Here is an 11578-nt window from a genome sequence, read left to right as displayed (position 1 = left end):
AAATTTTGCAATAGGGGGAGGGATTTTTAAAATTGCCTTTGCAAAGTTCGGTATCTGGGCAGGCGAGGGGGGAGGGAGGGAACGGGGAGCAGGCCCCGCCCCTTTGCAAATAAAAATCTGGGGGGGGGGGAGGAGCAGGAAGTGGCGGTGCGAGGGCTGCTGCACAGCTAGCAGAGCCGCGGTCCGGACGGCAGCGCGTGCCCCGAGCTCTCCGCCTCCCCCCGCCCGCCAGCCCGAGGCCCCCGAGCCCAGCCCGCGGCCCCAGCAGCAGCGCCGAGAGCAGCCCCAGTAGCAGCGCCATGGCCGGGTGGAACGCCTACATCGACAACCTCATGGCGGACGGGACCTGTCAGGACGCGGCCATCGTGGGCTATAAGGACTCGCCCTCCGTCTGGGCCGCCGTCCCCGGGAAAACCTTCGTCAACATCACGGTACTGCGAAGCCCGCGCGCCCCAGGGCGCCGGCCGGTTCGGACGCGGAGAGGGAGGGACTCGGGTGGGGGCGGGCGCGGTCTGGGGAGGGCGGCGAAAGGCCGCGACCGGGTCCTCGCCCTGCAGGCGGCGCGGATGGCGGCCGCACGTGAGCGGGCCCCCTGCTGCCCGCAAGACCCGCGCCCCGGGGCGGCGGCGCCCATCCCTCCCGCCGCCCCGCTCCCCGCGACGGGGCGTTACATCCGGGGCACAGGGCGGGGAGGGGCGCGCCGCCCGGTGCGGAGGCCCACTTCCGCCTCGTCCAGGGCGGGGCGGGCACGCGCGGCGGGCTCGGCCGGGCACGGGCACCGGGCGGGCGCAGGGGGGACCCTCGGCCTCGCTTCCGGCGGCCGGCTCGCGCCCCGCCACCATTGTTCCTGCTCTCGGCTGCGGGAGGCAGCCCCGGTCGTCCGGGGCTCCCCGCCCTCCCGGCTCCGTTAGAGAGGGCGAGGCCGCCCCACGCCCCCCCGGGTCGGCACGCTGTGCGCCCCGCATTCCTGGGAGGCCCGTCCCGGAAGTCCCCTCGCCCTCCCTTCCCGCCATCCGGCGGGGCCCGGAGCGGGGGAACTTTGTGAGAAGTTGTGGGGCAGCGCGAGTGCAGGAATGAGGGATGACTGCCGCTGTCCCCATCACCACCTCCCCTGTCCGCACTGCCCGGAAGTGGGGAGGGGGAGCGGAAGTTCGGGAGGGGGGGAAGGGGATTTCCGGGCGGGAGGGGACCGGATGTGGGGGTTTGGGGTGTTAGGGGGAGGGGGAGAGAGGTTCCCTGGGGTATCTAGACGTGAGGGCTGGGTGGCCGGCTCTGGCCCCGCGCCCCCTTCCCAAGTTTTCCAATTTCCCCGGAAAGCCCCCAGGGATCTGCTTCCTCCTCTCGGGGCGCAGCTACCTGGACCCAGATCGTAAGTCACTTGGAGACCCAGGCGTCCGGGCCCCTAACAACTCCTGCAGATCCTTTGACCAAATAAGGGCAAAGTTGCTTCTCCTGCTTCGCCCGCCCCCTCCCTTCCCCTCTTCGCTTCTGCTTTTCCTGAAGGAGAGTGGTGTGCATCCAAAGGCTCCCCATTCCATGCCATGCCACTCTCCTCCCTGCCTTTTGGCTCCCTTTATTTCTTGGGTTTGCTTTCCCTAGTAAATGAGACTGAAGTGTCCAGACGAACATGGAGTCCCTTTCTATGACCATTATCTAGGTTTGAGGACCGTGATCTTGTGCCCAATCTTTCAGCAAGTCCCCTTAAGAGTTTCTCAATCCCCATAGCTGTGCCCGCAGCAGACGACATACACCCCTTCTCGGGGGAGGTGTGGAGGGCAGGTGGGTCCTTGAAGCAGGCGGGAGCCTCGGTGTACTAACTTTGATGGCTGCTCCGTTCCCCTTCCAGCCAGCTGAGGTTGGTGTCCTGGTTGGCAAAGACCGGTCCAGTTTTTTCGTGAACGGCCTGACACTTGGGGGCCAGAAATGTTCTGTTATCCGGGACTCACTGCTGCAGGACGGGGAGTTTACCATGGATCTTCGTACCAAGAGCACCGGTGGCGCTCCCACTTTCAACATCACTGTCACCATGACTGCCAAGAGTGAGTTTCCGACTCTTAACCTTCTCTCCAGCTCTGAGATCCCTCGTGCACCTCCCGTTAGTCTTTTGGGTTCTTTCCGTGTGTGGTTCCCCAGTAGAGGCGGTCACAGCCGCCTGCTGGATGCTGGGGCTCTGCATAATTCCTCCAGTTCTCGGTTCCTCCTCTCGTGACACAAAGAGCTCGAACTGTATTACCTCTTAAGTTCCTTCCTGTCCCTGAGCCTTTTCAGAGGGGAAACCCTATTTTCTTGGGAGAGGTGGACTGGTGGTCAGAAGTTGGCACTCGGCTCTGTCTTTTGAACTCTTTTGTTAAAATGTGGGGTGGCAGGCTCCACCATGGTTCCTTCTATCCTGAATCGCAGTCACCAGTCGGCCAGCCTTTGGGCCCTCAATTTTAGTGTAGCCCTCTCCAGCTTGAAGCTTGATTTCCCCCTCTTGAAAAGCCCTATTGTTTCAGAGTGACTGACAGCCTGCCTGTGTGGTGGGGGGGGGGGGGGGAGAGGAGGTTGGGTTACAGCCCCCAGGGCTGGACAGCTGCTCAGCAGCTGGCAGGGGGTGGAATTGTGACACCTGGGTCCTAGCCTCCTTTCTCTTTCCTCCAGCGCTAGTCCTGCTGATGGGCAAAGAAGGTGTCCACGGTGGTATGATCAACAAGAAATGTTATGAAATGGCCTCCCACCTGCGGCGTTCCCAGTACTGACCTCGTCCATCCCTTCCCCCCACCACTCCCCACGGCTTTTGCACCCCTCTCCTTCCCAGACACACACGTACACCATTTTTATTTTTTGGGCCATTACCCCACACCCCTTATTGCTGCCAAAACCACATGGGCTGGGGGCTGGGGCTGGATGGACAGACACCTCCCCCTACCCAAACCCCTCCTGTGTGTGGTTGGAAAACTTTTTTGTTTTTTGGGTTTTTTTTTTCTGAATAAAAAAGATTCTACTAACAAGGTGCTGTGTGGTTTGGCCTGGGTGTCAGGATGGACGGTCCCTGGGACGTGCCTCCTTTATCTTGGCTTTGGGTTAGAAGAGGGTCTAGTGCACTATGGCGTCTAGGAATTTGGGCTTCCTCTATTCCCGATTCCCATGCTGGGGTAAGCACCTGCCTGAGGCCCACCTGGCCAGGTAGCCCAGCCCTTCCACTGTGGCATTTCCAGCCTGAGGTTCTCAGGTGCTAGCTGAATTGGTAGATAATGGGAGAGTCGTCTGGACCCAAGAATGGGTCCAGGCCTGCGGGCAAGGCGGGCCGGATTGAGTCATCCCTGTGTGGGTGGGGCTCCCCCTCTCTTGAGTCACAGTAAACGCCTGCCGGGGCTGTCCCCATGGCTACAGGTTATTCTCTCCCAGCACTCCCCTGCCCCTTTATGGCAAAAAAAGGGGGGGGCAATTCCCCAAAAGAATAAGAAGTTCACCTGTGTGAGAATGACCTCACCCTTCCTTAGTTCACAAAAACAATTTTATTAACCCAGTAAGTGAAGACCCAGTCCCTTTCCACCCCCAACCCCCTCAAAAGGATGGGGTTGGGGAAGGGAGAAACCAGGGGTGGAAATGTCCCCCATCCCTCAACACAGAAGACTGGAGAGAGGACATGGGGCTGTGCAAATAGGTCACAGGAGGTGCATGTGGGGGGTAAAGGGACTATTAGACCAGAATGGCAGCTGAAGAGGAGGAAGCAGGGGAGGGTGGGGGATCTGTCGAAGACCCCGGGAAAACAAGAGGGGCTGGAGCTAGGGAGCCAAAGGAGGTGGGAAGTGTGGGGCTGGAGCTCAGAAGTGGGGTCCGTTCTGAGGCAGGTTGGTCCCTTGGCTCCCCTTCCTCATCACCCTCTTGCCCCTGAGTTTCATCCTCATCCTCATCCCCTGGACCCCGGTGGACAGGCTGCTTGCAGATGGGACAGGTCTTCCGGGTCTGGGTGAGCCAGGGGTCCACGCAGCGGCTGTGGTAGGCTGCAAGACACAGGAGGTGAGGCACCTGGCGCCCGTGGGGGTGGGGAGGCTAGGGGTGGGGGTGCAGGAAGTGAGGGCCTCACCGTGAGCACAGGGGAGTACTCTCAGCTTGTCCCCATCCTCGTACTCATCCAGGCAGATGGCACACACATCATACTGGTCTCCTGGAGCAGGAAGAAAGACCTTTCACTGAGCCATCCTGGACCAAGGCCCCCAAGAACTCTGGGAGGCCTGCGGTGGAGCTGAACCCTGCCAGTTTCGCTCCCTGGCTATACGGAGCCAGTAGAAGTGCTGAGAACGGGCAGGGTGAGGCCAGAGTAGGACACGAAGAACCTGGGGTTAGGAGGGAAGTGGGTTTCTGGTGGGGAGGTATAAGGGTGGGGAGATAGGCAGTGGGAGGAGCGGAAGTGGGGGCAGGGCTTCTGCTGTAGCCTTATTTGGGCACTGGAGGCTCCAGGGCCTAGAGACCCAACCCCTCCTTACCTGTTCCTTCCTTCTCACACCAACTTCTCCCCACTCCTTCCATTGCTCTGCTCTCTTAACTCCCTTAAGGGCAAGGTCGGTCCTCCATCTCTTCCCCCCCCAACTCTTCCCCTTAGCCGTCTGTGCTTTCCACCTCCTGCTCTGTTCCGGTCCTGACCTCACCGTGCGTGTGGGTAAAGAGAAGGAAAGCTGGCAGCCCAGGCTGCCACCTGCCACCTCTGCCCCTTGTCTCCTGAGCTCCAACTCCTTCAGCACAGGTGAGCTGTGGAAAGGCCCCGACTCTCCGCACACCCCTCACCCTTCTGATAGTCATGTGTAGGGATCTGTTTTAGTTGCTCTTTGGTCAGTCGATTCCGCTGGAGCCGCTTCCGGTGCTGGATACAACGGACTACCTGGGGAAAGGGGCCGTGGACAGATCCGATTTAGAGAACAAAACTGGGCAAATCCAGTACAACACCCCCTTGCCCCACCTCGCATGCACCAACCCAGTCTGGGTTTAAAGGCCTCAGCTCTTCCCATCACCCTCCCTGAGCTACTCACCATCACAGCTCCCATGGCCAGAACCAGCAGGCCCACGATGCCTGTGAAGGGGATGAGGTAATACCCCAGAGGGAAGCTATTGTCTGGGACCAGAAGCACCCGAGCCCTGGGAAAAGGAAGACCAGATCAGAGGAGCAGTAAAGGCAAACGGACAGGGTAGGTGGTGCTGGATGGGCCCACGGGTGGGGAAGGAGGTGGGAGGAAAGGCTAGAGGCAGAGTGAGAAGGACCTGAGGCTGAATGGCCGGGGCACGGAGGCATGGGCTCCAGGCTGGCATGGAAGGACTGAAGGCAGTGGAAGGAGGGATGTGTCCTACCCCTTCTCGTAGACAAAGAGGGCACGCAGGTACTCGGAGCTCCTCTCCCCAATAAACACAGATGGGATCCAGATCTGCTGCTGGATTTCCTCTGCGGGGATCAGTGCATGATGCTGCAGACCTGACCCTCCACTCAACTCCTTCCTAACCCTGGCACGCGGCTCTCCTGCTCCATCCCACCCCAAGGACTGTCGTTTTCCCTAAGCTCTCAGCCACACACAGCCCCAGCCCCAATCTCAGTCTGAGCTCTACTGAAAACCCGACTGTCCCGAAGCCCTGACCTTACCGCTGTCCCACACCATGTTCAGAAGCTCGTCGGAGTTCACGTTGTGCACCACAGCTGCACCATACCCTGCCTTCTGAGCATTCAGGACCTAGGGGGACAAGGCAGGGGATAAGGGGCCATCGTGGCCCTTGCCTCCCTTCATTCCTGTGCCTTTTGTCACCCTCAGCTTCCCAGCTCCCACTCCACATTCAGCAACCTTGAGGTCAAAGTTGCAGTCGAATCTTCGAAGCAGTGCAATAAAGACTGACCCGTTGACCGGGGCTGGGGGCGGAGGGGCAATGGGACTGCAGGCATTGGCTGGGTGAGCCTCCACAAGGAAGCCCTGGGGAGAGAAGCAAACAACAGCTGGATTTCACCTCCTTAGGTTCGGCTCCCCACAGGGGCCCACCAAGCATACTGGCTCCCCCATGCTGCACACACTGTCCCTCACTTCCTCACCCTGAGCATCCCCCCCCCCAGGCAGAAGTCCGCCTCCTGAAGTGTCAAGGACATCAAACAATACCCCTGGGCCAGACCTCCCATCATCCCTCTCCCTGTCCCAGAAGGGCTTATACCCCACACTCCAAGCTAATCCAAATTCTTCTGCCTTCCAGTTTCCCAGATCAGAAACTAACTCTCCACTCAGCCGAGTCACTCCCTCCCAAGCTCCATGTCCCATCCCCGTCTCCAGCACACACTCCCACAAAACATACTCCCCCCTGTTGAGAAAATGACAAGAGGCCCAAAATGGAGTCACTTGTGCTAAGCCCCACAGCACCAAACCAAGACTGACTCCCTAACTAAATTAGTTCCAGCCTCCCCCAGGAATGGAACTGGAAACCAGTCCATCTGGAATTAGAGCCGGTCAGAACTCTCGAGGTCAGAGGTCATCTGCCCCACACTCCCCTGCCGTCCCTTGAAGAGAGATGATCTTGCCACAGTCACCTCTCCGGCTAGCATGACTTACTCGTCCTGACACCTTGTGCCTACCAAAGTCTCATTTCCGCACAGTTCTTCCAAACTCCTTCCCATCTGCTAGATGGGATGCTGCCCGATTCATGAACTGTTGACTAAAGCCAATAAGCCCTTGAAAATTCCCACACTTACATTTTATTTTTAACCACGTTCGGTGATCCAGCCACCCATCTAACAAACAACTACACTGACACCTACGGCCGGACTGAGTGCTTGCTAGACGGCCGTCTTCACGATGAAATACCCCAAAACTGCTTATGTAACTTGATTCTCGCAATAACGCTGAGAGAACGTCTCTCATCCCATTTTACAGGAAAGCAAACTAAGCTGCAGGGAGGTAATTAACTCGCCCAACGTCATAAAACCCCAGAGCCGGCCCCAGAGACCCTGCTGGTAAGCGGCACTTTGCCCCGCTGTCATCTTCGTCTCCTTCCAGCGCCCGTCCAAGAGGACTCAGAGTTCCAGCAAGAGACTTTATGTCTTCTCCCTCCAGATTCTAAATCCCACCCTAGACGTGCTCCTGCGCGTGGTTCCGAACCTGCCTCCAGCTTCACGCAAGGGCAAGGCTCCTCAACTCCCTACCCAGAAGAGAGAGGCTCTAGGGAAACGGACAAAAGGGAAGGGAATCACCTGCAGTCCCTCCTGGCTCAGGGCAGCCCCAAAGAGAGCTGGCAGGTCTGCAAAGTCCATGCTGGCATTGTGGTCCGAGGTCTGCGGACGAGAGAGCCCGTGTTCCCGGGGCGCCTGCAACCCCGTCCTCCAACGCCCTTCCCCCACCCGCCCCTCGACTCACCGCTCGGATGAGCCCCCGCGCGGGGGACGCTCCCCACAGCACGGCGGCCACAACCACAGGAAGTGGGAAGGCCGCGGGGTGCATGGCAGCGGGCGGGGAGAGACTTAGGAGGCCGCGTCCCGGTAGCAGGGGCAGAAGCGATGCTCTGCGCCCTCTCCGCCCCTCCTTCAGGATCCCAGGGGTCCACCCACCCCCAGGCCCCACTTCCCAGCTACATGGGGGCGCGGGGGAGGCACCCCGAGTCCGGGAGTGGGGCACCCAACCCGGTTAGTGGAGCACGGAGGGAAGCACTAAATGTATCCTTCTCGGGTACGGGGACAAAATAGGGATGGGGGACGGAGGCAAGCACAGGTGACAGAAAAACTTCGGCCAGGGTGGGGGCGCTCGAGGAGGCGGGACTTCCGGGCAGGTGAGCGGTCTTCCTCGCTGCTGGGAAAGGGCTTCCGGGAAGCAAAGTCAGGCCGCCTCCAGCATTGGCCGCTCACGAGGAAGGACTTCCGGTCCTAAAAGGCCCGTTAAAAAAAGGTTAGGGGCGGAGGAAGTGCCTTTGCAGATGCAGCGAGCGCCGAAGCCCCAGAAGACGATCTAGTCGTTCCCCTGTCATGCCCCGGATCTCGGAGCTGCCCGATTTACAAACCTCTCCACCCTCTCTGGCCGCCGCCGCGGCTGCCGTATCTTCAGGTCTCGCGAGAATCCTCCCCACACTTTCCCTCCCACCAGCCGAACGCTTGCTGCGTCTATCGCGAGAGAACCGCTCCCCCCTGCCCCCCGCCCCGACTCTGGCTTCCCTAGCTCACTCTGTCTCGCGAGATCTCCTGACACCCTCTTTATTTTCCCGCGAGTCCATTTCGGCGAAAAGTGCGTCTAAGCTATGGCTTCCTAAACCAGCCACACCCCTTCCTGCACCTCTCCTCGAAGCCCCGCCTCCGGCCCCGCCTTCCTCCCGGCCGCCTTTGCGCCGCGCGCCTGCGCCGGCTTCCAGCTGGGGCTGGACCCAAGAGCCGGAGGGGCGCGCGCGCGCGCCCTCGGCCCTGTTGCGCGCGCGGTGTCACCTTGGGCGCGAGTGGGGCCGCGCGCGCACAGGACCCGAAGCCGAGAGCCACTGAGCGGCGATGGCGGCCACGGCGAGTCCCGGGGCCGGCGGGATGGACGCGAAGCCCCGCACGTCCCCTAAGTCCGTCAAGTTCCTGTTCGGGGGCCTGGCCGGGTAAGCTCAGGCCCCAGGGTTGGGAAGGGAGGAGGAAGGGAGGAAGGGACGGTGCAAGGAACCGGGCCCGGTTCATCTCCGGGTCGGTGGCAGGGAACCGAGCCGGCACGGGGTCACCGCGGTTCCAGGCATATTGCCGAGGTTCTCATGGGCCGCCGGGACCTGTTCACCCATTGCGGGGTCTCTGTTGGGCTGCGTGCAGGCTCCTTACAAGACCCCACCGGACCACTTGAATTTCCCAGCCTATTGCTTGGCTCTCTGGGGTCATGTGGGGTTCCAGGTCCCTGCATGGCTCCTGTCGGGCTAGGTGAAGCCCCAGGTCATGAATGCCCACCTCCTCTCCCTGGGCTGGACTGCAGGCAGTTCCAGATCTCTGCTTGACCCCCTCAGAGCTGCGTGGAGCGCTTTCGTTGCAGACCACTGGACTTTTCAGACCCTTGGCGCTTGGCACAGGCGGAGACTTACACTCACAGCCACTAGCCTCCTGAACACTTAGTTCATCACGTGGCAGGCCTGGCACTTTGTGACCCCTCGTTGCCAGGTTCCAGAGAGCACTGGTAGGTAATCAAGAGACACCTGGCCCTGGACTCTGCTTCTGTCTTCTTCCAGGATGGGAGCTACAGTGTTCGTGCAGCCGCTCGATCTGGTGAAGAACCGGATGCAGCTGAGTGGGGAAGGAGCCAAGACACGAGAGTATAAAACCAGCTTCCATGCCCTCACCAGCATCCTGAGGGCAGAAGGGCTGAGGGGCATTTACACTGGGTACTGGAGCCACGGGATACAGGGTGGGGGGGTAGGGGAAGGGCTTGCGGCTCCAGACCCTGGCCTGATGCACTGACCCCTTCGCTCCCCAGGCTGTCGGCTGGCCTGCTGCGCCAGGCCACCTACACCACTACCCGCCTTGGCATCTACACGGTGCTGTTTGAGCGCCTGACGGGGGCTGATGGTACACCCCCTGGCTTTCTGCTGAAGGCCCTGATTGGCATGACTGCAGGTGCGACTGGTGCCTTTGTGGGAACACCAGCTGAGGTGGCTCTTATCCGCATGACCGCTGACGGCCGGTGAGTTCCAGGCCTGAGTCTGCCCCAGCTCCATTCCCTGGGATCTACAATCAAAGGACTAACTCTTATTCCTGGTCTGGAGCAGAGCATTAACGTCCGTGTTCTGGCCCCCCTTTCTTTGCTCCTGTGGGGCAGGGTGGTCTATCCTGAACTTGGCCTCTCCCCACCTTCCCACCAGGCTTCCCCCTGACCAGCGCCGTGGCTACAAAAACGTGTTTAATGCCCTGATTCGAATCACCCGGGAGGAGGGGGTCCCCACGCTGTGGAGGGTGAGTGAAGGGGCTGGAGATTTTGGGGGGAGTAAAGGGGCAGGTCTTGGCCGTCTCTGACACCACAACCCCCCCATCCCTGCCCCCGCAGGGCTGCATCCCTACCATGGCTCGCGCCGTTGTGGTCAACGCCGCCCAGCTTGCCTCCTACTCCCAGTCCAAGCAGTTCTTACTGGACTCAGGTGAGCCCCGGAGCAGGGCGCTGGGGCCTGGCCTGGCTCGGCTGGCTCCGCGCTGACTGCCGCCGCTGCTTCGCCCCCAGGCTACTTCTCCGACAACATCCTGTGCCACTTCTGCGCCAGCATGATCAGCGGCTTGGTCACCACTGCCGCCTCCATGCCCGTGGACATCGCCAAGACCCGGTGAGTGTGCTGGCCGGTGCCCGGACACGGACGGCAGGGCCTGCTTTGTGCCTCTCATGCCCCTGCCTCCTCTCGTGCAGGATCCAGAACATGCGGATGATTGACGGAAAGCCGGAGTACAAGAACGGGCTGGTGAGGAAGCGGGCTGGGGGCTCGGGCGGGCTCGGGCTGGAGGATGGGATGCTCTGGGAGGGCGGAGAGGGTCGTGGGGGAGACGGACACGGCCCGGGAAGCCAGGTTCTAGCGCCCACGCCCTGCCCGCCCGTGTAGGACGTGCTGGTGAAGGTCGTGCGCTATGAGGGCTTCTTCAGCCTCTGGAAGGGCTTCACGCCGTACTACGCCCGCCTGGGCCCCCACACCGTCCTCACCTTCATCTTCTTGGAGCAGATGAACAAGGCCTACAAGCGTCTCTTCCTCAGTGGCTGAGGCAGGCGAGGGGCCCGGGGCCGGGGTGCCAGGGCTCCCACTTACCCGCTGCTCCCACAGTCAGTGCGCCCCTGGGGGCCTGGACTCTGCTGCCCTGCGCCCGTCTATTTATTTTCCCTCCACAGTGTGGTTCCCTCCTCTGCGGTAAAGGACTCTGGTCTGTCCTACCCCTGCGCCACCTTGCCCTACTTGTCCTGACCTCACGACCTCTCTGCCCCTGGCTGTGCCCGCGGGGAGAGCTGGGAAACTGCCTGAAGATTTCCGGCCTCCTCTTGGGTGTTAGTTGCACGGCACGTAGGGCAGTGGAAGATCCCCCTTCTCGGGCAAACCAAGGCAGGGCTGAGGGGACCGGAGATGGCAGCAGCCGTCAGGATGGCCAAAAGGTCTGCAGCGGGAGGATGTGACCCTCCCTCCACCTCACTTGGGACGTGATCAATAAATTGGAATGATGACACCACCCCCAGATCTGGGTAGTTGTGGGGGCGGGAGGGGAGGAAGCTGGACAGAGAGATGGAAGTCCCAGGAGACCAGGAACTGGAGTTCTAAAGAAAAGGTATTTAAGAAAAGGCACTTGCCCGTTTCATGCAGGTGCTATGTCGGTCTGTCTTGGTGCAGCGACAGCAGCAGCAGCCAACAGGTAAGGAGAACCAGAACTCAGGCCCTGCGTGTTGCTTCCCAGCCACTCGCCCAAGAACGTCGGAGGCACGGGTGATCTCACCTGATCCCCAGGAAATGCCTCCGTGCCCTGGTGGCTTGGGCAGGGGACGGGAAGGCTGAGCTGTGGGGGCAGGTGCCCTGAGCCGGGAGGCTTGAGAAGACTGGGCGGTGGGGGGGCATTGGCCAGAGACTTGATCGGAGCCCCACCCTGTGGAGAGTGATGTGTGCTTCCCAGGCC

General features: G+C 60.9%; 3 protein-coding genes across 4 annotated transcripts; 2 read left to right on the top strand and 1 right to left on the bottom strand.

Annotated features, from left to right (window-relative positions):
- The first annotated feature begins 138 nt into the window (after positions 1-138).
- PFN1 (profilin 1) lies at positions 139-2990 on the top strand. Its single transcript, XM_026520763.4, has 3 exons — positions 139-431; positions 1847-2039; positions 2641-2990. The coding sequence occupies exons 1-3, from the start codon at positions 300-302 to the stop codon at positions 2736-2738; spliced, it is 423 nt and encodes a 140-aa protein (XP_026376548.1). The 5' UTR covers positions 139-299; the 3' UTR covers positions 2739-2990.
- A 488-nt stretch (positions 2991-3478) lies between these two features.
- Positions 3479-7742, bottom strand: RNF167 (ring finger protein 167). 2 transcript variants are annotated; one of them, XM_044391693.3, is made up of 9 exons: positions 7359-7742; positions 7196-7276; positions 5808-5933; positions 5612-5699; positions 5326-5416; positions 5010-5115; positions 4768-4861; positions 4070-4150; positions 3479-3986 (listed from the first exon to the last, which is right to left on the bottom strand). In XM_044391693.3, exons 1-9 carry the CDS (start codon positions 7440-7442, stop codon positions 3682-3684), a joined length of 1056 nt encoding a protein of 351 aa, XP_044247628.1. In that variant the 5' UTR covers positions 7443-7742; the 3' UTR covers positions 3479-3681. The 2 variants fall into 2 exon arrangements, with proteins under 2 accessions (XP_044247628.1, XP_048082873.1); XM_048226916.2 differs by having other exon boundaries at positions 5860-5933; positions 7359-7568.
- A 108-nt stretch (positions 7743-7850) lies between these two features.
- SLC25A11 (solute carrier family 25 member 11) lies at positions 7851-11140 on the top strand. Its single transcript, XM_026520741.3, has 8 exons — positions 7851-8565; positions 9175-9327; positions 9420-9626; positions 9805-9895; positions 9987-10077; positions 10158-10257; positions 10338-10389; positions 10528-11140. The coding sequence occupies exons 1-8, from the start codon at positions 8471-8473 to the stop codon at positions 10681-10683; spliced, it is 945 nt and encodes a 314-aa protein (XP_026376526.1). The 5' UTR covers positions 7851-8470; the 3' UTR covers positions 10684-11140.
- The last annotated feature ends 438 nt before the right edge of the window (positions 11141-11578 follow it).

The sequence above is a fragment of the Ursus arctos genome, unplaced genomic scaffold, assembly GCF_023065955.2.
Source record: "Ursus arctos isolate Adak ecotype North America unplaced genomic scaffold, UrsArc2.0 scaffold_14, whole genome shotgun sequence".
In the NCBI taxonomy this organism is placed as follows: domain Eukaryota; kingdom Metazoa; phylum Chordata; class Mammalia; order Carnivora; family Ursidae; genus Ursus; species Ursus arctos.
This window is presented reverse-complemented; position numbering and strand designations above follow the sequence as displayed.

Bases quoted from the DNA above. Each gene is read 5' to 3' on its own strand.
- PFN1 (XM_026520763.4), top strand. From the start codon at position 300: ATGGCCGGGTGGAACGCCTACATCGACAACCTCATGGCGGACGGGACC. The intron at 432-1,846 runs GTACTGCGAAGC...TTCCCCTTCCAG, and splicing joins AAACCTTCGTCAACATCACG to CCAGCTGAGGTTGGTGTCCT. The intron at 2,040-2,640 runs GTGAGTTTCCGA...TCTTTCCTCCAG, and splicing joins TGTCACCATGACTGCCAAGA to CGCTAGTCCTGCTGATGGGC.
- RNF167 (XM_044391693.3), bottom strand. From the start codon at position 7,442: ATGCACCCCGCGGCCTTCCCACTTCCTGTGGTTGTGGCCGCCGTGCTG. The intron at 7,277-7,358 runs GTGAGTCGAGGG...TCTCGTCCGCAG, and splicing joins CGCGGGGGCTCATCCGAGCG to ACCTCGGACCACAATGCCAG. The intron at 5,700-5,807 runs GTTGCTGAATGT...TTGTCCCCCTAG, and splicing joins ACTGCAACTTTGACCTCAAG to GTCCTGAATGCTCAGAAGGC.
- SLC25A11 (XM_026520741.3), top strand. From the start codon at position 8,471: ATGGCGGCCACGGCGAGTCCCGGGGCCGGCGGGATGGACGCGAAGCCC. The intron at 8,566-9,174 runs GTAAGCTCAGGC...GTCTTCTTCCAG, and splicing joins CTGTTCGGGGGCCTGGCCGG to GATGGGAGCTACAGTGTTCG. The intron at 9,328-9,419 runs GTACTGGAGCCA...TTCGCTCCCCAG, and splicing joins CTGAGGGGCATTTACACTGG to GCTGTCGGCTGGCCTGCTGC.